The sequence below is a fragment of the Anser brachyrhynchus genome, assembly GCF_964034855.1.
Source record: "Anser brachyrhynchus genome assembly, chromosome: 2".
Taxonomy (NCBI): domain Eukaryota; kingdom Metazoa; phylum Chordata; class Aves; order Anseriformes; family Anatidae; genus Anser; species Anser brachyrhynchus.
In genome coordinates, this window is record NC_137695.1 from 75,151,265 (window position 1) to 75,175,859 (window position 24,595).

General features: G+C 35.9%; 2 protein-coding genes across 27 annotated transcripts in view; one reads left to right on the forward strand and one right to left on the reverse strand.

The window, feature by feature from the left end:
* LOC308189761 (uncharacterized protein) overlaps positions 1 to 24,595 on the forward strand; it is a 595,077-nt gene that overhangs the window by 525,883 nt on the left and 44,599 nt on the right. For 2 of the 4 annotated variants that reach the window (XR_013946580.1, XR_013946581.1), the window contains one exon: positions 10,436 to 10,481. The exons of 1 other annotated variant lie outside the window; for it this stretch is intronic. The gene's annotated coding sequence lies outside the window, so the exon portion shown is untranslated. Of the gene's footprint in view, positions 1 to 10,435; positions 10,482 to 20,956; positions 21,307 to 24,595 lie in introns of those variants that run through there. One more of the 4 variants, XR_013946583.1, reaches the window with a different exon arrangement.
* CDH12 (cadherin 12) overlaps positions 1,124 to 24,595 on the reverse strand; it is a 573,314-nt gene continuing 549,842 nt past the window's right edge. For all 23 annotated transcript variants that reach the window (XM_080580164.1, XM_080580163.1, XM_080580177.1 and 20 more), the window contains 5 exons: positions 21,314 to 21,450; positions 13,688 to 13,809; positions 11,952 to 12,069; positions 7,885 to 8,136; positions 1,124 to 5,908 (listed from right to left, as the gene is read on the reverse strand). In XM_080580164.1, the coding sequence (XP_080436290.1) occupies positions 5,409 to 5,908; positions 7,885 to 8,136; positions 11,952 to 12,069; positions 13,688 to 13,809; positions 21,314 to 21,450 (1,129 nt within the window). In that variant the 3' untranslated portion in view covers positions 1,124 to 5,408. The remainder of the gene's footprint in view (positions 5,909 to 7,884; positions 8,137 to 11,951; positions 12,070 to 13,687; positions 13,810 to 21,313; positions 21,451 to 24,595) is intronic.

The window sequence follows — 24,595 nt, forward strand, 5'->3', positions numbered from 1 at the left end:
GTATTAAGCAACATACAAATGATTTGTTTTTCGGGAATTTGTCCAGTCTCTTTTTCAACCTAGGTAAATTCTGAGCATCCATGACTACCTTACCTACTTATTGTATAAAGAACCACCATAGTTTATTTTTGTACTGACTTCTAGTTTCATGCAGTGCCCCTTAGTTCTTCTACTGGAAGGGACAGTAAACAATTTATCCCTTTCCAGTCTGTCCACAGTTCAAACAGTTTAAAAGATTGCTACAGTATTCCCCTAATCCTACTTCAACTGTCTCTCTAAAACAAATCATAGTTACTATGCATCCATAGTTAGGATCCCATTGACCTGACTGGAGGTTTAGAGCCTAAGTACACAGGAGAGTTTTTAGCACAAGTCACAGAACCACAGAAATGCTGAGGTTAACTAGTTCAACCTCCCTGCTTGGATCAGGACCATTTAAAGAAGGGCTGTATTCAGCTGGGTTTTGAATATCTCCAAAGATGGATGCAACAGAACTTCGATGGGAAACACAATCCAGTGCTGGCGATCATGACAGTAAAAAAAAAAAAAAAAAAAAAAAAAAAGACTTCTTTTACTCATGTTTTAATGGAATTTCCTGTATTACAAGCTATATGCATTGCCTCTTGTCTTGTCACTGGGCACTACTGGGAAGACTCAGGCTCCCCCTTCTTTACTTCCATCCATCAGGTATTTATGCACATTAATACAAGATCCCCTTGAGCCTTCTCTTCCCCAGGCTCAACAGTCGCGCTCTCAGTACCTCCTTGTATGTCAGATGCTCCAATCCCTTAGTCATCTTTGTGGCCCTTTGCTGGATTTGCTCCAGAAAGTCCATGTCTGTTTTGTACGAAGAAGCCCAGGCATGGGCCCAGCACTCCAGATGTTGCCTCACCAGGGCTGAGCAGAGGGCAAGGATCGCCTCCCTTGGCCTGCTGGCAACACTCTTCCTAATACAGCCTAGGCTGCTGTTAGCCTTCACTGCCACAGGGGCACATTTTTGGCTCATGGTCAACTTGCTGCCCACCAGTATTCCTGGACACTAGTGTCATGCAAAATGCCAGCAACCCAGAGTAGTAATATATTTTCTTTTTGTATTCACTTAATAGAGGTTTTTCATAGCAATGCAGTTTTACGAACTTTATTTTTCACTACTGTGAAAGATCAGTTGTGTTTATCAGTATACGAACATCTTATGCTTAAGGTAAAAACATTTACAAGGTGGTGTCTAGAACAGTAATCCATTGAGTTGTTTATTGCCCTTTGCTCCATAATGAACTCTGCTTTCATAACTCAGAGTAGATCTTCAGTAACTATGATTTTATTTCTGAACAGCAAAATTTAAAGCAAATTTATAAAATAAAAGTAAAAATCAGAGAATTATAAAATATTCAAACGGATCTTTGTGCCACATTGCTTTCCAAGTCTTTGCTATCTGATTCACTGACAATATTGCAAATCTGCATTTCAAGAATAACAGCATCTTCAGCTTTGAGATGTAGCACTCTTAAATCCAATTTTTTGAATGCTTTTATATTCTGATCACACAGTGAAATTTTCTGAACTTTTCTAAGTAGCAACATTTTCAGGTGTCTTTTGGAAGGGCACAGAAGATATTGTCTTTCTTCCCTGAAATTCCTTTCAGAGGTTCAGTTATAAATTTTTCTGCAGTTCTGTGTGTCTGCAATGTAAACTTATCAGCTAGATTTCTCTAAATACTTCTCTTCTTAGCTGAATGTTTTCCAATTAGACTTGTATTTCAGCAGCGCTAATCATATCATAATGGTTTAACTTAAATCACGGATTTGTCTCTACCAGTGCAGTGTCTTAAAGCCTTCACAGGGTAAAGGCATTTTACAGAATGTTTTGTGTTTTGGAGGGGCACTGTTGAGACATTTAAGATGATGTCAGATGTTTGTGCACCAGTATCTTAACTTTGGAAATTTAAATGAAAAGTATTTCTCTTGATTCTACCACTTCAGTGCCTTTTAAGCAGTATCATAAGTAGCTTCCTGTCACTCATACAATGTGGAGGTTTATGGCTTTTTCCACAGTCCAGACAAAGACAGACATCCACTGTAAGATCTGGATTGTGCAGATCTTTGTTGGGATTTTTCAAAGATATAGTGCTTACAAACACAAGTACTTACTTGATAGAATTTATAAATGTACTGGGGTTCCTTAATCCCATTGACTTCATGTCATCTCAGATGCCTTGACATATTTTAAATCTTGTAAACTTCGTATTTGTCCAATTCCTGTTTAAAAAAATAAGGTCTTAAAACCTGACAGGCATCTTTAGAAAGACAGTGACAGAATGTGGAATTAAACGCAAATTACTTGGATCTCAGATTATGTGTAAATGTAAAGCACTTACTTTCCTTAGTTCTATAGAGCCGTTTACAAAAAATACCCCCATTAAGTCAAAATTGTTTGATTACTCCTTAAAAAAAGGTCTTAGATTTTAATTAAGATTTTATAGGATAATTGTATTACATACTCATTTTTTTTTAATCTTCCTGGAGGTTTATTAATCATGTGATAGGAACATCTCAATTACAAAGCTCATAAATGTCAATAAATATGCATCTGATATTCAATTTATTATTTATTTAGCATATAACTCACTGTTGTATCTGAATCGTGTGTGATGGCATAATTAAGATCATGTTTTCTGTGTGCTCATATTGGGTGTCAGGTTTCCATACTGACTGTCCTGCTCAGAGCAAATGCCAGCCTGTTTGAGTCTTAATGTTCACCCAGTAGCTGCTAGAATTGCAACTTTCTCAGGAGCAAGCCTGCTATGTGATGTCAGAAAGCCAAACTCTGTTCTTGCTTATGTTGACTTTACTAGTGTAAATAATTGTAAAGGACCAATACAGTTACAAAAAGCAGACGTTGACCCCAGGATTGCACGTCCGTAAATGAGCGGTGTCAGATGCTTGTTTTAGCTGTGGCAACAGGGGAGGACGTATTGCTATACATATGCTACATGAGGAAGCATTGAAAAGTACCTCCAAAAGAGTGACTTTTGCATGAATCAAACCTGTGTTGTAACTTGTAGCAAAAAAATATATATATATTATTTAAAACATTATATAAAATATATATATATATTTTTTCCCAGAGCTCTGTTTTAGGCCTACTCTGCAGTATCAAGTTGCCTTTGCTATGCTGTAAGAAGCACAAAATTTAAAAACACCACCTTCAATGTCAAAATTGTTACGCTGGTCAATGGCCCTTTCTAATCCATTTTCTTCCCTGTCATGTGAGAGAGCGCTTTTGTTGCCTTAGTTTGTCTTTCAAGAAACATAGAATACCTTTGCAGATAATGAAACAAACAAACAAACAAACAAAAACACCAACAAAAAACATTTCTCGTTACGACATACAGTGTTTCTTCCTCAGCACTCTGCTAGTATGAGCTATGTCAACTGGTTTTAGTGGACCCTTGTCCAATTGTACCAAATGATCCTAATCTTATTTAAGCTATATGTCTTTTAAAATCTTATTGGGAGAGTCATTTACACATGTTTGAAATACCCTTACATTTCCACAAGAGTATAGGGAACTTTGGGTGTGTTAATCAGGCTTGTGAGAGAACGATATGTGGTAGCTCTTAATTCTTCAGTGGTACAAAAAATAAGCTGCAGACCTGAAGTGAATGGAAGACATCTTATTCATGAAAGACTTAGATTGACCTTGCCAGTGCTGTTAATCAGGAATAGAGCTCAGCAGATTGTATAGCACTGTGTAGATTTTAGAAGGAGAATTAAGTATATTTGCACTTCAGGAACCATACACTACTGCCTTACAAAATGTGTATGCTTTAGATCATCAGAAAAAGCCACATGAAATAGTTTTATAAGAGCTCTTCCATGCATAATGCCTTGCAAATGTCTGTGCTTCTGATATTTTCTTTTGCATGGATATGTACATGAAGCGTGGACAAGCATACTGTCTTAATTTTATTTTGCTTCTGTTAATATTTTAGCAAGGGGTAGATTTAATTAGGACAAGGTGTAATGGCTTTAAAGTAAAACAGGAGATTCAGATTAGATGTTAGGAGGAAATTCTTTGCTGGAGGCACTGGAACAGGTTGCCCAGGGAAGTTCTGGATGCCCCATCTCTGGAGGTCTTCAAGACCAGGTTGGATGGGGCTTTGGGCAACCTGGTCTAGTGGGAGATGGCCCTGCATGGTAGGGGGGTTGGAACTGGGTGATGTTTAAGGTCTCTTCCAACCCAAACCATTCTGTGATTCTATGAAGAACAAAATTAATATGTTTTCCATGCTCAGAATGCTTTCTAAAATATTTGATGAGGGTCTGATGCCAAAAGACGATGATATGGTGAACTGTTGTGGATGGTCAGTTAAAAAATAACTACCTCTATAATATGTATAAAGTATGTATGCCTATAGTACCTACAGAACAATCTAATTGCAAAGAAAAGTAAAGTGGAGTTCTTTACAAATACTTCTTTAGTGATAATTACAAGGAGAAAAACGACTTGGTACTAAAAATACAACAATACTCTTAAAGAAATAAAACTCCTCATTTTATGTTCTAATAATAGTCTCATTTTAAAAGAAGAGGGAAAGCCAAGGGAAATTTCCTTCACGTAAAGGAGTAGCTGCTTTCATCTTTTATTATTCTGGAAAAAAAAAAAGTAATATTTTCATGAACATTTAAATATTCATTGATGTATGGTACGATCTTTTCCTTTTTAATTTTGGCTTTACAACTTCAGAGTGAGCAATAGCATTTTAAATTTAAATTTTCTGTGAAATTTTGGAAGAAATATGATGCCTCAACATACTATTTTCTTCTTTAAAAAAACAACAAAAAAAACACATAAACCCCAAACACAATGAACACCCCCGTCTCCTCCTCCCCCCCTTAGTTTTAGTCATTAGATATACTCCAGGAAGTTGTCTCCATTTTTGTTCTAAAAGAAGTCAGCGTGTTGCTATTGCTTCTTGTCTTAAAGTTCATGTCCAATTTACCATTCAGTTTTGTAACACAATAACAGCAGACTCTTTACCACTTAAATGATAAAAGTTTCAATAGGCACTTTAGTGGAATTACGAAAAAGCTACCACTCTTCCACCATGATGCCAGAAAGCTATCTTCTTTCTAAGTCAATCAGTAAACTGTACCTTGTAGGCCTGAGCTTGTCTCAGTGTAATTCCAGAGTAACAAAATAACAACAACAAAAAACTGTATATTACAGGATTTACACCTCTGTTGTAGATCAAACAAAAACTGACTGTATGATAAATGTAGTAACTTGCTGGAAATATTTGCTGTCTTTTATAATCAAAGGAATTCTGTCCTATTATAAAGCTTGGGTTTATCTTTTTAATTTGTTGTTGGTTTACTTTTCTTTTTATTTCACCGTTGTACTTGTTCTTAAGTGACTTTGTCAGGGTTATAACTTTCTTCTTCTCCAAACATGTCTGCCAAGATCTTAAAGCGAGGTCCCCAGTCACTCAGATAGTCATAATCCTGGTCTGCCTCTGTAGTAAGGGACTCTATGGAGCTGAGAGACTCTGCAACAGATCCATTTCCTTCATAAGCATAGGTTGCCAAGGAGTCATAAGGGGGTGCAGTTGGATCCACATCATTTTCCTGCAGCCTTTGATTAATGAAATCTCTTATGTCTGTGTTATCTTCCACTGGTGGTCTCTGACGTGGAAAACAAAAGGTGTCTGGTTTTATGTCCCTGCGCATTTTGTTATCTTCAATCACTTTGGGATTCCTCAGGGCACCAATATCGAAAGCCTGGGTGTCCTCTTCTCCACCTCCTTCATCATCATAATGGATAACATTATCTCTGATGTCTTCTTTAGAAGTCATCAGGGTGTCCTTTTTCTTCTGCCTCCGTAGTGCTACATATAGTACCACAATGACTGTAATGAGAGAAAACAGAAGTTAAGACATGCACAGAAATAATTTGGTACTCTGATGATATATCATTATATCTTCCCTTGAAAGCTGTGAGGAATCAAAAGGATTTTTTTTTTCCTTAAAAGTTAGGCTCCTACTATTCTTATAAAAATAGCAGTGCTCTAGCCAATAAAAAGTGATTTGCGGTTTGATGTATGAATCTAACTTTCCTTAGTGCTTGCTGTGCTGCTGAAGGAAGTAACAAATAATCTTCCTGCTGACCTGCTTTATGTAAAAAATAGGGTTGGACAGGAATTGCAGTTCTCAGAGGCAGAGAGGATTTTTTTTTAAATGTCTTCCATAACATAACAGAGAAAAATCCTCAAATTTCCATGCATCAAAGAGAGAACAGAAATGAAATAAAAAAATAAAAAATAAAAATAAAGCAGTATTAAAGGGAAAAAAAAAGAATCTTTGAGATGGAGGAAAAAAAAAAGTCCTACTTCAGCTTTTTATTTGTTTATTTATTTTTAGGGCATTACTGGGCATAAGAATGGCAACATAAAATGCTTTCCTACACCTGTGTTTAGATCTTCTAGACACTTGAGTCTGTAACAGAGAGTTTAGGTATCCTGAGAATCCTGCTTTAAGATGGAGTTATAACTGACTTAACTCTTCACTTTGAAATAAGCCAAACTTTTTTCATAATGGCTTTATTATTATTATTATTATTATGAAGCTCACTCTTAGCTGTTTTTATCCAGCAACCCCCTAGAAATAATATAAAATAAAATTAAAAATTAAAAAAAAAGGTAGTCCCAAGGACTTGTGGTAGACAAGATAGTTTCCTTTCTTCAGAAAAACTGACCTAAGGGCTTTTATTTTATTTTATTTTATTTTATTTTATTTTATTTTATTTTAATTTTATTTTATTTTATTTTATTTTATTTTATTTTATTTTATTTTTTTTGAATTCTTTGGAATGGGTGTACTTATTATTAATTCTCATTCCATGAAGTATGAACATTGGCCATTCTCATTCTGATTTCAAACAACATTTTTTTCACAACATAAAATTTGTACAGAACAGAAATTCTGAATTTTACCCACTGCTACTTAGAAGCTACTAATGTAACCTCCATCCTGTAGTACTTACTTAAGTGGTAAATTACTATATTTATCCAAATGGAAAGATGTATCCCTACATTATATTCAGTGTCTGTGCTCTTTTTCTTATCCAATAAACCTACACAAGGATTAGCATGAGATCTAGGAAGCCCATTAGTATCAAAAAGAGGCCTCTGTAAGAATCAATCTGCATTGTGTAGCCCGCAGTGAGCCTGTGTATGTCACAAAGTTGGCTTGAATTTATTACCAGGTCATTAAAGCTATACTGTAGGTAGGATGCACACTAGTATGGACTGCCTTGGGTGTGCTGTAAATAAGATGAGATTTAAATATAATGTAGATCTAGATGATGATGCCATGTTATGGAAGGCAAGCCCACCTGAAATTAAAATCTTTGTGTCAAGTTTTACAGCGACCTAGCCAGTCACAGTCTGCATTACAATTATTTTCTTCTCTTTCATTTCAACACTTTTCTTTTTCTCAAGTTGGTATTAAGAATTAAATAAAGGCCTTTACTAAGTCCTTTGCTGCTGTTACTGTCAGTAAGACTTCTCTACCTTTGTAATTTAAAAAATACCAGCTTTTCAAGAAAAGTATTAAGTGAAACTGTTTCAGAGAAAAAAATACAGTTCAGGTTCCACTGAAAGCTGGTTCATTTCATGCGCTAAGAAACATGTAAGGGTTAGCAGATTCACATTCATGGTCAGTGTTTTGGGATGCTTTCCTAGAAAGGTAGAAGCACACAAGTTCTCCTAAACATCCATGCAATTTTCAGTGGCTTTTTTAAACACCAGATTAAGCTAATGACAACACAAATTAATTCACAGGTGAGTCATAATAACACACTTCAAATTGTGTCATGAGAACTAACCTAGAAGTATAACAATACACAGCAGGATGGCAATCAGTGCTCCTGTGCTGAGGCCTACTGGCAAGAAGATTGCTTCCACATTGCAGGACAGGATGGTACCATCGGAATCACATCTGCAAACTCGGATAGTCATTGTGTTTGTGCTGCTCTGGACAGGGTAACTGCTATCTTCTATTACCACTGGAAGAAAGTACAGCTCTTGCTGCCTCCTACTGTAGCCATTTCTCCTGGTTTCAATCCCAGCTGTGTTGTCTGTAAAACATGAGACAGACATTACAGGATTTTTACTGTGCACTGAATTCACCCTTGTAGTTTCTATCACCTTTAGTCGAAGGAAGCTGTTTTATTTTTGAAACTCAGTGGATGCCAAGATCTTATGTAATTACCTGATTTTATCATTACAGATGGTACTGTATTCTGATCGGTGCAGAGCATCAACTAATATTTCATTTCTTGTAAACTTGTTAGCTTGACAGCTAACATTTGAAAGAAGACAAATAAATAAATAAATAAAAACACTACAGGTATTAAATTAGGAAGGCTTTTCAGTTTTTCTTTTCTCCTTATCTCCTTAAAGTCCAGGACTGTGCTCAAAAGGACTCGATTGCAAATGTATTAATCTCTATTAAGCAATTCATTTCCCATAAAAAATGAAAGTAAGATACTTGGACAAAATACAAAACCCCTTCAACTTTCTTGCCTCATTAAAAATAAGTACAGAAATGAACTGAGCAATTTATAATCATTACATTTTCCATCAGTTAGTCACAAATATGTTCAGAGCTCCTAGGTTTTGTCATTTCTTCTCAGTAGCTATTCAGTTATCACTGCTTTTCTTGATTCAAACAGAGCAGCATGAAAATGATGTGCAGATCAAAATAATTATATTCAAAACAAAAAGAAAAGAAAATTAGCAAGGAATCAATAATCTGTCAGATCTGAATGAAGGTAGCCTGCAGCAGTAACTATTTTGTCATCTCACCCCTGTGCTTTACTGTATCTTCAGAAAAGGTTATTTGTTGTCTATGCTATGACTCTCATTCCCACTTGGAGTTTTGTCATCACTAGGTAGAAAAATTAAGGCCGCTGAATTCAACAGGACAATAAGAAGGAATCCTAAATATCCAAGATCAGATGCATTATGATCAGACACCATTCAGAAAGCACTTGACTGACAGAATGATTATTTCAGAAGTCACCATTTTGTCAAACAAACATGGCACATGGACATGACAGATTCAGTGAATTTTAATTTTGAAAGATAAAAATTTTTCAAAATTGAAACAAACCAACTTCTATCTTCAGCTTGTTCTTTCTCTGTTTAATCATCTACACTATATAAAAACTACAAATACATTACACCAGGTGCACTACAAACACATTACACCTGCTCTAATTTCACATCACCCGTGATTGTAACAATATCAAATAGCACTGGATATTGAGCATCTTGATGTGTTTAAAAATGTTAAGACATCTTTACTTGTAAAAGTATTAACTATAATGTGACAAGCCAGATTGTTTCCCCAAATTCCTCTTACAAAGTACCTACCTTGCTAGTACAAGGTACACAAGGTACACAAGTACACAATCTCTAACTTAAAAATTATCGTATTTATGTTTTTAAGAGGTGTCCTACCTGTAGCAAAAATGAGGTTTTGTTATTACACTTCTAAACTGTGTACAGAGCAGACTTTCCACCTTTTTGGTAAACAAAAGACAGAAGACAGTGCATCATGTTGAGTTTTCCAAGAAAACACTATGGACAGCAAATCAGAGAATGGAAAATAACAGAAACTGAGTGCAGCATTAAGAGGAAGCAAACTTCACCACTATCAAACACTTAAGTCCAGTGGGACTCAATGATGAGCAACATTTTAATCTTGCTTGGACTAGATAAAGTTAGATGTTGCAATACCACAGCAGTTTGAGAAAGTAGTAGATGTTAAAACCAAACTTTTTAGACTAAGCACTTCAGGAGAAGAATAATGACCTAATCTTACAAGAAAAAAAATTAAGAGGACTTAATTCTATTATAAGGCTTTATATTCATTGAACTGTCTCAAGAAAACTAGTTGATTGGTCTCTGAAAAAATTCTGATCTACATATTTCTGGTTTAATAAGTTAATACTATTCATATCTGTGATGTGAAGATTTTGGTTTCATTACATACTCTATTTACAAATCATTAAGTGAAATTCTTTGTTCATTAATAAACTATAAACATAGCTATCTATGATGTCCTTAGACTGTAGTCACTACTAAGATTGGAAAGAAAACATTTTTGACTTGTCATTCACACAGAGGAGTTATGAAAAACAAAGAAAATAAGCAGTTATTTTTTCCACTGTTTCAAATTTATTTTTTTTCCTGAACTTTCTTAATCATTAAGGTATTCATAATTAATAGCTGTGCTTATTTTGTTGGCTTTCATTTGATATCTCCTAACCTTGGCAAAAGTTAACATCTTCAGAAATACTGAATCATATATTAAATGTAAGAAAAAATGACTTAATAAGTAGCCTATGCATTTTTTTTTTTAATTTCTAGCTCTTCTTAGATGAGATAACAATTCTCAAGAAAGGAATACTCAATGGTAAGCATACTTAACTTCTTCTCAAATTAAAATTAAATAATAAGAATCAAATACTTTTTCTTAAAATAATAATTAGAACATATAGTTAAATAAGCAAAGGAATGTTACTGAATTTTATTGGAGGCCTTACATATTCTTTCTTTGCAAAGTAAGGTAAAACTTTTTTAATGAAAAGCTTATATCACAGTTCTTCAAAGATCACCTAATCACTGATAGACTCAGTGTTAAAATTTCTTTCCAAATTTGTTTAAATTAATTGGTAATGAAAATTTGCTGCTGTTTATTATGATGTATTATAGATATTTATCTTTATAACAATAATAACGTAAGCATCAAGAACACTATCAGTATATAAAGTACTTACATAGGTACCTGAAAAAGGACTTAAGAGATTTGGCCACTTGTGCACCCTTCATGTAAATAAGTAAACATATAAATAAATGAATCCAATTCAGTGTTTGGTCAGACTTTGAATTTCTTAAACTCTGTAGCATCCTACACTTCTGCCATGAGCTTAAGCAGACCTGCCCCAATGCAGGCATAACCACAGTTACCTACACCCCCTCTACCTGTAAAGTAAAACAAGGCACTTTATCACTTAAAGGACATGATTAGTCATTATGCTTTCATTGTAATTTTGACAGCTGTTACCATCAGTTGTTACATGATAAGATAAAGTACCACTTAGTCAACAGACATAGTATAGCATGATTAATATGACAACGTTGATGCTGGGTATTGGATTCTGTATAAAAATATAGACTATCAATTGGAAAAAAAAAAAGATTTTTTCTACTGAAAGGAAAATCAGGAAAAAGTAAGTAACAAAATATTCTGAGATTTTCTTTTGCTGTTTCTGTTCAGAAGCGTACATGCTTAAAGAATTCTATGGCAGTAAAAAAAAAAGTCATCTTCCTTGCCATTTATGGGAAGCATTCAACTGAAAAATAAAGAACAGATCAACAGTAATAAAAAACTGGGAGAAAAATCAGAGATGTTAATCATATAAATCTATCAGTTTTTGAGAGTGTTGTAGGATGTTGTTAAACTGCAGCAGCAGTGTTCATATTTAGAACTAATTCTCCTATAGGACTATGTGTTCTTCAGAAAGCACAATAGCTGCATACTTTGAAATGAGTTAGAAAAGCAGTACTATTTAAACAATGCAGCATTAATGCCTTATTTAATGGTAGACCTGCATTGGCAGAAAGAGTAATGAAACATGTAGTAGTGTTTTTGCAGGCCTATAGGGAAATTCCAGACTTTGATGTTCAGACAATTTCTGGCCCCTACAGATGAGAAAAAAATGTAAGACTTAAATTTATATCTATGTATGTCCTAAATAGTTTAACAACTACTAACATGCCATGTAAAAAAGTCTGTAGGCATGACTGTAATACAAAGTAATCATAATGGTCATTATAATCACAGCCTGCTGCTCTGAAAGAGAGATATGGGTAAGCAACTTACTTCTGTAGTCATGGACTGTGAAATTTGGTTTGTTGGAAGCCTCAGGTGACAGTCTGAAGGAAAACCTTTGCCCAGCTGGTGACAAATCTTTGTCTGCTGCAGTGACAGTCTGTATTACCTGAAACCAGATTAAGGTTAATTCTGAAGTCAGTTCACTCTTCTAAAAGAAACAGCTTTGTAGAAGTGGAAAGTGAACCTCAGGTGAAACAATGAAAGGGAAATCCTTCTGGATTACTCTCATTCCTCTAATGGGATGGTGGAGGTGAGGAGTCTGAATGCTCTAGCCTCCGGAAGTCTTGTGATGTCCCAGAAGGTCTCCCTTTGGCATATATGAAGGAAATCAGAAGCATGTTCCCTATTATGATAGGGAAAGTATTTAATATTCATTCTATGTATCAAAATATGACATTGTTTGCAGGTGAGTGATAATATTAACTAAAGACAGCTCACTTTTTACTGCTACTACCATTATTAGGAATACCACATGGTGTAGTACTTCACAAAGCTGCACCTTTTTTTTTTTTCAGGTTGGGAGGAAGTGGAGAGGGTTGAAAGGTCTGCGCCATCCAGGCATGAATGGAGTATTAGGACAGGAAATTTTGAGTCTCAAGAGTAGATGAGGATCTATTAGATATTAGTTGAGGACAGTGCAGTTAAAATGTTTCATGGTAGGATTACCATTGATCTAGATTTTTGTGCCAAAAAGTTTTGGCAATTATTCATATAACAAAATATTTATAACTTTTGTCAGTTCATTGCTTATTGCAGCCTTCCCTGTAAAAGACTGTCCTTCCCATTATCAGTGCCTGAATAAAAAACTAAAGGTTTTGATCTGATGAACTAGAATCTAATTTAAATTTTCTGGGAGGTAGTTGAAGCATGTAAAATAAAATAAATAAATAAATAAAAAATAAAAATAAAGAGAAGATAAGAGGAATACTATATCATTACTATTACATCTGTAATAAAAGCAATGAAAATCATACGGGCTGAATAAATATTACATGCATATAAAGAGAAGTCACTGATGACACAGCAGGCTGCATATGTTCCTTCCACTGCTGGCAGTAACACCCGTAGTTGAACAGTTACAAGTCTTGGAAACCATCCTAGCTGTTAGTATGTGTGATGGTAGCCATCATGCCTTGCAGCAAGGTGCAAAGCCTTGGCGTTTTGCAGCACAACGTTGTTTAGTTGTGCAAATTTTGTGTAGGAAGCGCACTTGCCAACAGCCCCTGGGCCAGCTCTATTGATATAGGCACTGTTCATGGTATAAGGTGCTATTCTGAATCTGAAAAAGGGTTTGCATTCTATATATATGTTTGAAACTGCTTGTGAAAAACAAGCTTTCAGGAGGACTGTCTTTGGTATTGTGGGTTTCTTTCCTGAGGATAGGACACAGAGATGTATGTAATCCATCCTGTTCTGTTTACTCGCTTGACTGCAGTTTTATCCATGTCTTTAAATATCTTAAATGAAGGGCTTCTTTCTCCTGACACTACTATTCCCTTCACAGCAGAGGGTGGCTGTAGCCTGTATAATCAGGGTTCACAAAAGTAACTAGACCATAAAGGTCAACAAACAGAATTCCAAAAGGTGGATATTTACATCGCAGGCATTTCATTTGTAAAAGAATCATGTAAACACGATGCCATTTTTCAAACCCAGAGTTTTGCGTAGCTATAAATAGTAAGAAAATAAAAAGAAAAATAGCAAGCATTACAAATTTGAAATACCTGTCCTGGTTTGGCATTTTCACATACAGATGTCTCATACGGAACTGAAATTTCAGGAGGAAACTCGTTGACATCCAGGACGTTTATTATAACGTTGACTTTGCTGGTTAATAGTGGGTTACCTATAAATAATTTTTAGGAGAAAAGCATTAAGGAATGCTATTTATGTTTGTTGTCATCACCAGTGCCCATGAGCTGTCATAATATGTTTTGATCACAGTATGGTGACTTCTAAAAATCCTTGACTTCCATTTATTTCTGATTTGCACTAAGCAGAAATCAGAAGCAAGCTTCGTATCATTTTTTACCAGACTCTGATCCATTAATGTTCATGGAGTAAGGAATCAATCAACATGATTATGTTTATCAGAGCATGATTTACAGAATTTGAAGCTTCATGTGTAATTATAGATGCAAACTTTTCTCAGATCACTTTTCATGGGGTCTTTGGAAAATACTTCCAATGATTAAAACTGAACTCTGTTTTCCACAATGGAATGCAGAAAATCAATATTATCTAGCCACTGTTTGCATCTCCAAGATATTAAGGAGGTAAGTGGAGCATATTCATTTATTAGATGGAGAAAAGTGAGAAAGATTAAAAAGAAAAAAAAAAAAAAAGAAAAAACTTGCTGAAAGCCAGTGGTAAATTTAGCAGTGAAACATATAGAACTAGGATTAAACTCAGATTATCATGCTATGTCAAAACATATTTGTTTAGCTGCATAAATATTTGCAAGGACCAAATAGTCTTGTGCAAAATAAATGCTAAAAAATAGTCTACATTAAGCTTCTGTTCATTGTCTTACTAACACAGATAAGTATCATTTATTAAGCTGATAGAATTTAGTTACTAGATGCATTTTATAAAAAAGATTACCTGCAAATTCAGTGTCCAATAGAAAGGAGATACAAATTCAATACCAAGCAGATAAAATTCTCTTTTACGTTATGCTGAGACACCTTGGATGATAGCAGATACATAAAAAAGGATAATATAATTATCCTTTTGAATTTAAAGAGTGGCAGTGACTACACAGACACAGTTAATTATTCAAGAAATCTATGCTGTGAAGCTAGGTGGTGTAGAAATGACAGCATGGGCTCATGGTTAAGAACAAGAACAGTTTTCTTGAACCTTCAGACTTAAATGGACTGTTTAAATTGTTTGCAGTAGCTGCTAACCTTGTAATTTGTATAAACCTGTGCACATCTATTGTTTATAACTAACACAGCAGGAGGCAAAGTCTCTTCTCAGGCCAACAATACCTTACAACTCAGCATCCAGAAATTCATTGTAGCACTTGTCAAAATCGTACACGATTTCGTTCTTGTTCTTAGGAACTACTAAAGGAAATGTTTTCAAGAAGCCTCAGCCAAAGCCAAAAGGCTTTTCTAAGTGATTTCCTAGTTAAGTAGCACTGGCTGCAAGTAAAAGCATGCTTTACTTGTTTACAAGTAGTGGACAAACTGACCATCTTACATATTCAGCTTGGAATCTTAAAGATACCGCTACCAAAATCCCACAGTATTTGTAGTTCCTTCCTATGAACCTGTCTAATTAGTATAGAAATCTGACCATTGTTTTCTGTGGTCTTTGAGCCCACAGTTGTTTCCAAGTCACCACCAGCACTACATTCGGAATGTCTCTGGAAAAAGGCTTTGTGCAGTATGAATGTGGACAGGACTTGTTCTAGCAGCCGGGAACCGGGCAGGGATTCTTTAGGTGCCAGAAGAAATCTAGATCACTTGCCACAGTTGAACTGGTTCCTTTGAAATGACAGGAAACAAAAAAGTACTAAGATGCTATTTTTTGTCAGCAGAGGGCAGGACTCCAACTCTGAATATACACAGAGATCAGCTAAGTCCTGAGTAGGTCAACTTCAAAGAGATACTGGCAGAAACCGAGCCTAAAATCTTGAAACTTCCCTGCTTGCAGTGCCCCCTGCAGAACCCAGCAACTCCCACAGAGTAACGTGGGCTTTCCTTCAGGTTTTGCACGTTCATTCTAAGGTATAAAGCTGAGCAGCAGAAGTTCAGTATATATTCTGAAGACACATTAGAGGTTAATACATTGCTGTGAAAGTACAGGTGTAGATACTTTTTTTTTTCATTTCTTTATAGGAATACATTAAAAATGCCCTTCCAGCAGAAGAATGAATGTATTCAAAATTCATGCATGTACAAAATGTACAAAGAATTAACATTTTGACTTCTCTCATAATCACTGCAGCAAGCTTTGCAAATATACATGAATATGTGTATACTTTTTGCATCTATTTCTCACTGATGGTCTAATTATTTTCTGTGATTCTTTGAAAAGTTTATATATCTTTCTGCCAACTATTTTTATTAGATAGATTTTTTTCTTGCATAAATGGTCAGCAAAAATCAAACATGGAAATAAACAGAATTACTACAGCATAAGATGGAGCTAATTCTGGGTTTCACATTATGGTTTGATTCATTTTCTTTCTGGTTTGCAGTGATATCAGTGTAACTAGTCATGTGTACAAAGGAAGACTGCCAGAATATTGTATACAGCTTTGAATTCACATGATTACAAAGACTTGTAATACTTGATGTGAACAAGGACGGAGAATTGCATTTCAAATACCACTTCACAGAGGTGACCTCGATTTCCTCTGTTTTTCTTTTGTTTGCTGTTTTATTCTGAAAATCAAATCATTCTGAGCCCAGTGAGCACAGTAGTGATGTGCATGCTGGTGTCAGTGAGTGAGTCACTGAAAACATCTGCTTATGCCTTTTAAACCCATATTACACAGAAGAGAAGGCAAGTGGTTAAATCATTAGCATAGTAATTAAAAGGCAGATTTCAGGTTTCAATTCGGCAAATTAATTAGCTTCTCTCTTCCTCAGTTTTCCTATCTGTCCTATCCGCTGACAACCTTGTTTCCTTCTTTTGCTTGACTACCCTAACATCTTTACAGCAATAGAAAATACTTTGACAAATAAGCTTGTGCAAATCTAAGATATCTGAGAAAACAGATGCTGACCATTGAGGAGAACTGGTGATACTTTAGTCCCACCTATAGTATGCAGGAAAGGATTAACTCCATCTTGAGATTTAAGCTCATGTTTCTTAAGCACTCACAAAACTTGGACCTAGGGTTATAGGAGTTGGGAAGATGGTTTGGACAGAAAGGATTATGGGTACTTTACATTTATTTTCAACCCTAACCATAGCCTTGAGGATGGGAAACCAGAAGTAAGATCTTATGCAGCTAACCTCTTTTACCTCTTTTTTACCTCTTTTGTAAGGTGCAAAAACTATTTCCAAAACTATTTCCTTCTTTGGTAATTAATCATAGAATCATAGAATATCCCGAGCTGGAAGGGACCCATAAGGATCATCAAGTCCAACTCCTGGCACCACACAGGTCTGCCCAAAAGTTTAGACCATGTGACTAAGTGCACAGTCCAATCTCTTCTTAAATTCAGACAGGCTTGGTGCAGTGACTACTTCACTGGGGAGCCTGTTCCAGTGTGTAACCACCCTTCCGGTGAAGAACCTCTTCCTGATGTCCAGCCTAAACTTCCCCTGCCTCAGCTTAACACCGTTCCCGCGGGTCCTGTTACTGGTGATAATGGAGAATAGGTCACCTGCCTCTCCACTCCCCCTCGTGAGGAAGAGCAGGACACCAGGGAACTTACTGAGCACTGGACTGTGATTATTTCTACTGGTAAATTCTTACAGCAGCCCTTGGCACAGTTTTGGCCTGGGGCAACTAGTGGCCTTGCAGGCAATTCACATTCATGTGCTGAGAGTTAGTTTGGATGTGGGACCACTCTCAGAGGATCGATTTACATGTGGACACCCTGTTTGGAAGGTAAGAGTATTTAATGGCATAGAAATAGGCTGCTCAGTGCCAGCTGGCCTTAGTGCCTGGAATAAATGTGAGGCATGTTTAATTTATTAGTTTGGACAGAGTTGATGGGATCAAAAATGTTCAGAAACAAGAAGCATGAAAGCTACTAGGGTACTGATTTACTCTAAGAGGAAAACAAAAACCACAATGAAATACACTTTGGGAGAGGAAAGAATTTCAAGTATGGGAAATGAAATGGGGAAAAATAGGAGTCGGAAACATCCCTTTCCTTTTTAAGCACTTTTTTGATATGAAGGCTGTTTGTTGTTGTTGTTGTTATTCTTTTAATTTTTATTTCTATACATGGGTAAGGGACCTTCTGCATTCAACTGCCTTCACATCTGTGTCATCATCCGTGTGTTAGCAGAACAGTCATACGCCTCCCAAGAAAGAAGCTTTCTACTTTGGGATGAGCTTCTTAAACAAGGGCAAGAATAAAGTTATAGTGTGTTGTGTTACACAGGACAGTAGGCATCCATCACTCTGTACTGGGTAAACCTCTGAGATGTTCTCAAGAGTCCATTGTGCTGCTATTTGGAGACAGATTCACAGATCATGTTTAGATCAGGCGTTTGTTTTTTTTTTCAGGGTTAGAAATAAAAATAACAGTATAATGATACACAGTTGGTGCTGGTCATTGCATAACGTGGCTAGCATCACTTTCCTTATCTGAGTTCCCCACATGGAACAAGCTGCTACTGTCCATAAAGAAGATATATGGTGTTACTTCTGGGTAATCAGAACTTCCTTTGTCTCTGAGCATGCAAGTTGACACAAGCAAGCCTAGAACAAGCAGATTTAATAATTAACTTGTTGCTAAGGCTCTAAGTTTTGCCTCTGTTCAAGCTGCCAATCTGCACCACATCTGGTGTAGGCAGGAATGAAGTGTCAGGACCTGGAGTTTAGAGAAGAATACTTTCAGTATATCTTTGTCAAATAAAAATGCAGAATGAGGACAATGGATGTAAAATCATTTACAAATTCCCAAAGAACAATGATTTTAAAAATATATATATATATGCATATATATATATATATTTCCTCCATAATAGGCGAGGTCATCAAAGGATACTCTAATATACATAAGGCAATTCTCCTTTGCCTCATTTTTGAAATATTTTCCTTTTAAAAATACAGTGTCTGGTGCTTTTCTGCTAATAAAAGTCAGACTTAACACCTTATAAGAGAAGTCCAAATGGTACATCCAATTCTACATTTATATTTACGTATTGTCTGCTGCTATGTTTAGCTATATGAACTGCACGTCATTTGTGCCATTGTTTGAAAGGTAATTTGATTGTTCAGAAATTGTAATATTACTTTGAGACTCTACTTGCTGTGAGAAGAAAAAAAAATTGTAACAAGCATCATCTGTGATTCCTAGAGGGTCTCATTCTGAAGCTACAGAAGCACAATGGGAACAATCTCTAGAAAGCCCCAGTGCTAAGAGACAGGCAGTGAGTCTACACAAGCCCACTCATGACCTTGGCATCATTTTCCATATACAGGGGAATGATGGCAAAGCCAATCTAATTTAAATTTTTCTCCAACTTGATGGGGACAAAGCTGGTGGGTTTTGTTTATAGTTGGCCTGGCCAAGAAAAGATAATTTGCAAAATGACCACTGGAAGATACCTAAAAGGTTTTCTGGTGTTCTTTCAGAGGAAAAAATGATGTGAGAAAGCAAAATAAGCAATAGGCATATTAATATTTTGGAGTCTGTTTCTTTTAAATAGCTGAGATCAACAAGAGTTGAAAATACCTAGATAAGAATGAAGTCCATTCCTGGGACAAGTTTATGCAATACTGGGCCAATCTCCCTGGGTATATGCCAAGGTACTGTTCAGTATACTGTTACTGTTATAAGAGATGGTAATTTCAGTGTTTCTGCATCAGCACTGAATAGGTAGCATCACCTTTTGTAGCAGAAAACCTTCCATAATAATGTATTTTTTTCTTCTTTTAATTCAGGTGTTCCCTCTTCTTTTCTTACGCCTTCTTGGCTGTGTGCAGTGTGCCATTTCTCAACCCCCCATGTTTATTTCTGTGCTAGTTCTAGTCAGACAACTGCATATAATGTTTTGAAAGTTTATATACCTCAAATCTTCCATAATTTTCCAACATTTGTATTGGAAACAGGTACAGCAATTTTTTTATTGCTATGTATAATGGTTGATGTATATACATATTGACGTACGGTGAAATGAGTCACAACTATGTCTCACATGTAGAGTTTTAACTAGGTAATTGTTAAAATTGGAAATTCCGTAATACAGGCTACCTGCTTCAGCTTTACATAAACATTTTATTACTGTATATGTGTTGAGAAAGTGCTCATAGAGGTTTTAGTTGACTTTAATTACTCTAGGTAATAAAATAAACAGATTCACACTAAGCTTATTAAAGCTGCTGCCTTATTGCAGAAAAATTTTACACTTCTCAGGTGTTCCTTATCCACCAATAAATAGTTAAGCTCTACTGAAATGCAGACCATTAAAAGACCTCCTTACTGCATCTACCTGCCTTTCAGTTTCTCTGGAAACGAAGTGCAGTTGTGCTGGACTTCCTGTCAGTATACACATGCACACGTATCTCCAGGTACTCAATCACTTATGATAGTTTAGTTTCCTCTGTCAGTGTATTCCTACTTCAAGCTAATAGAATTCAAGTGTTTATCTGACCGGTGTCCTTGTTATATTTTCAGACACCGGGGAATGAACCTGTAGTTCTCTGGGAGATAATTACAACTGAGAATTTCTTTATTTTAAATAATATATGCCTTTTCTACTTCCAAAATCTCCCTCTTTCAGTTAGTAGAATGTATTACTGAAGTCTCAGTGCCAAGCAATACATTGAGGAAAACATGTTCTTTGCTTTAGAAACTTGCATTTCTGGACACACAAACAATACAGAACGAATAAGAAACACATCAGGGGTCTTCTTCTACAGCCTGTTGATGTCCAAAGAGATACTTTCTTGGCCTTTACGCAGCTTCTGGATGATCAAAAAACTTTATCAAAAGATGGTATAAGCCTACAACTCTTTCAGTTTGACAGGATCATGAAGGAGGAATGCTACACACAAGGATAGCAATGAAGAAAGCTGAAGTTACTCAATACAACAAAGGAAGGGAGTTCTTATCCGAAAATAAAAGCTTTGTGAGAGAAGACACAAAACAAACTAAACTACCACAGATCGTATAGGAAAAGAAAACAAGTGGTTAAGCAGAAAGAGTCTTGGACAAAGAGAAAAATCAAAAGCAGAGAGCAAGCAGTCTGATTCATTTAGTGCCTTAAATTATTAGCATGCTATCTTGACTTAATTTTAGTGTACTACTTGTCTGAGAATTGAATGAGTGTTTATATTTTTACATCCTCAGAAAGCACATAGAGGGACCTGTTACTTGACTGACCATATTTCACATTATAAAAGCAGAAATGAGAACAGGAAGGTCCTCGTACAATCTCCTCTGGTCTCGGACTCTTCGTGCTGATAAAACTTTTTTCAGCTGCTGAAGAAACTGTCCCTGAATGAGGACTACGAGAAAACTCCCACTGTACAGACCTGCTTGAACATCACACAGCCTTACAGTGAGTCCGGGAAGATGATATTTATTGGGCCTTTCTAAATAATTTCTTAGTAATACATGCACTCTTCACAGCATATTTATGTTTGAGCACTACATTCTGAAAAAAATGCCACATTAGCATATTAATTCAATTCGTGTCATACTTACTAACTTTACTTGCAATTATAGAGAAATTGTACTGTGCTGTGCTTTCTCTGTCCAGTAATTCATTAGTAGCAATGGTTCCTTCAGTAGCATCTATTGTAAAGTAGCTGTCCACATCATTCTTCCAATCAACGAAGTATCTGTATGTGAAAAATATTAAATAAAGTAGATGCAAATGTGCAATGATTACACATTTATCATAACAGCAGTCTAGCTGGCTGAAGTTTTGTTATTTTTCTCTTCCCAGCTATTACCATTCTTGCAGGAAGAAGACAATAAACAATTATTTGTTTATTTATTTTTTGCAGAGTTAGAATGCTCAAGGGAAAAATGGGATATAATAAAAGATTTAGTACTTCTTATGTTCAGATTATTTGAAAACAGGCTCCTGAGAAGTTGACTTCATCACTTATGTCTGTCACTTTGGAAAATACTAGAGAGGCTCACAGGGAAAAAGAGAAAAGATGTGAAACAGTGCGTGCTTAGTGATGAATAGTGAGTCAGATCTGATCTCTTTACATCCATTTGTCGCTGCAATAGCCTCGATGGGCTTGCAAAGAGGTGTCTTAGTGGATGTGTGCAGGCTGTTAGTACAGTCTACTCAGAGGTCCCTTACCTAAGGGATGCTGGAAGAATTACAGTATGGAAGGTAGAGAACACTATGCTTATTCCCCCCACATATAAAGGTACATTGAAAAGGCTCTTTGCCTTTTGGAAGAAGAAAGAGATCTCACTTTCACTGGGGCTGTGAGGAACAGGGCAGTATTATTGCTTCCTTATTCTCCTTATGACTCTTCGTCAACTAAGTACAAACATAGAACAGATTCAAAACTCAAAATGTGCACAGATTTGTAATTTTTCCCTAGCAAGGACTTAATAGAAAGAAGAGATGTGCTTGTAAATGTAGCCACTTAAAAGCAATCTGATAATTATTCCAAAACCATTTCCATTAAATGCTAATTAATTTGAAAGTCTATTTTCACATTTGATGCCACTGTTTATAGTCATAACAGAATAATTTTTCTGATGCAGTGCTGCCAGCAACTAATTTCCTTTTCATTGCTAGCCTCTTCATACCTAGATGATGTTTCATAAAAACTAGGCAGGATGAAAGAGACAAACACATTTATGAGCAGTAGGCAACAAGAAAAAAGTGACACTCAACAGTAGCTACATTTAGAAGATCATAAAGGCCAGAGGACCATGTCTATGACACCTTGTTGCATGTAGACCAGTGAGAACAAGGGTAAAATATAGTATTTCCTTCTCTGATTAGTATGATTTATGGAAAGAAAGTATAGGGAATGTAATGATAAACACTATGTTCACTGCTGTAGAAGGAAGCAATGTTAGAAAGGTATATATGGCATATTCCCTTAGATTGGGCCTCATAAATGCTAACAGTTCAAGAAGACTTAAATAGTTTAAAAAAAAATAATAATAATCACAAGTAAGGTACCATGCTCCTTTGGAGACATTTTGTTTAAACAAAATCATAAAATGCTATCCATAGATAAAATAGTTTACTTCAGTTGACAGTCGTCATTACCAGTTCATTGCTTTATCTGAAAAGCCTCAGAAATGTATCCTTTTACATAACTGAGACGGCACATTTTCTTGAATATGATAATATTGCCTACCCATGTTTGTAATTTCAATTTCGTTGTTCAAAATTTAGTTGACATAAAAATTATGAAAAATAAATAAGCCATTTATTAGAATCATCATTAGACTGAGATGCTCTTTCAGGAACAGTAAAATCACTATTTCATGCTTTTCATGTTTAATAGGTTATAATTTCTTTTGAAATTAAATATGCAACCATGCACAAATAAGTGGGATCAAAGTATCAGAAAGTAACTTGGCTTATCTTCCCCCTATGGAAGATGAGCTTTATCTAAATACCCTACACACAACAGTACGAGTCAGTAAAGAAAGTACAGGACCAAATTCAAAGTGCAGTGTAGGTGATAACAGCTTTTATCAAAAGGCTTTAAAACTACAGAAAGCATAATCAGTTTGAACACCATTGTTTTTAAAGTTGAGTTCAAGCACAAAGATTTGTAGTTTCAGAATCTCATAACCTATCTGCAAACATTCACACAGGTGGTTAACTTCATGCATAAGTCTAACCTCCCAACACGCCTACTTCTAAACGGGATCAAAGTCCAAAATAAGCATTGAAAGACTAGCACTACTCTAATGGTAGAGTACCTCTTGGCTTCAATTGAAGTGGGATCAGTGGGAATAGAACAGTGTAATAGAAAGACTTTTGGTCTTTTCTTCAAAATTCACTGTCTTCACATGCATTCACATCGTGGATATTATTGTGCCAGAATTGTTATTATTTTTTTTTCCTCCACTTTGGCAATATGTTTAAAGACATACCTACCTTCTTTCTTTTTATGGTAAAGAAGGCACATATTGTAAAAATAGGGGTGGAACAGCCAGACATTTCAGACTCTCTAATCCTAAGAAGATATATATAAAATCAGACTAGGGAGGGAAGGAAGGAGATAGGAGGAAGTATTGGAGATGTATTGCCTAAAATACATATTCTTTGAAGAAAAACTGCAAAAAAGCATCCCTTCTTCCTTCTTTTATTTATTGTCCATGTGCAGTACCCATGAAAAAAATTCAGAGAAGATCCTCTCATAAACAGCTCTTCTGGACATAGAATTGCTCCCAAATACTTTAGTAAATCTGTAAGGCGTAGCAAGAGTGTGAATGGAGCTTGACAGGCTGCTTTTCAAATGGGAATTTGGGGATCCCAAAGGGAGGTCAGTCTGAGGGAAGGCCTTAAAAGAAATGTAGTTTCCTTTTACAGCCCAAAAGCATTCTTTCATACAGTCTGACACTCAGTGTGAGATTTTTCTGTAAGGAGCACAGCAACACTTTGTCTCTTTCGGAGGCCCAAACTCTGTCTTCTTGAGGAAGAAAACAAAAACAAGAACAAAAACAAAACAAAATCAAGAAAAAAAAAAAAAAGAAAGGAGGAAAGAGTCTCCAGTCAGAAAAATCTGTAACTTTCCAGAGACAGACCCAAGTATCTGGGACATTAGGACATAAAGTCTGACATTTCTTGTTAGACTGAGACAAAGAGTACCACTGTTGAAACATTGCTATTAGGACAGCTGTCTAGATCTTCTAGTCATGGTCTAGCAGTTTGAAGGAACTGACGCTGGTTTGTTTGACTGCTCGGAGTCCTTGTGAGACAGGTCATGGTCACTGCACTAATCCCGAGAGGCAGCACCCTCCTTGAAAAGTTAGGGCGATATGGTACAG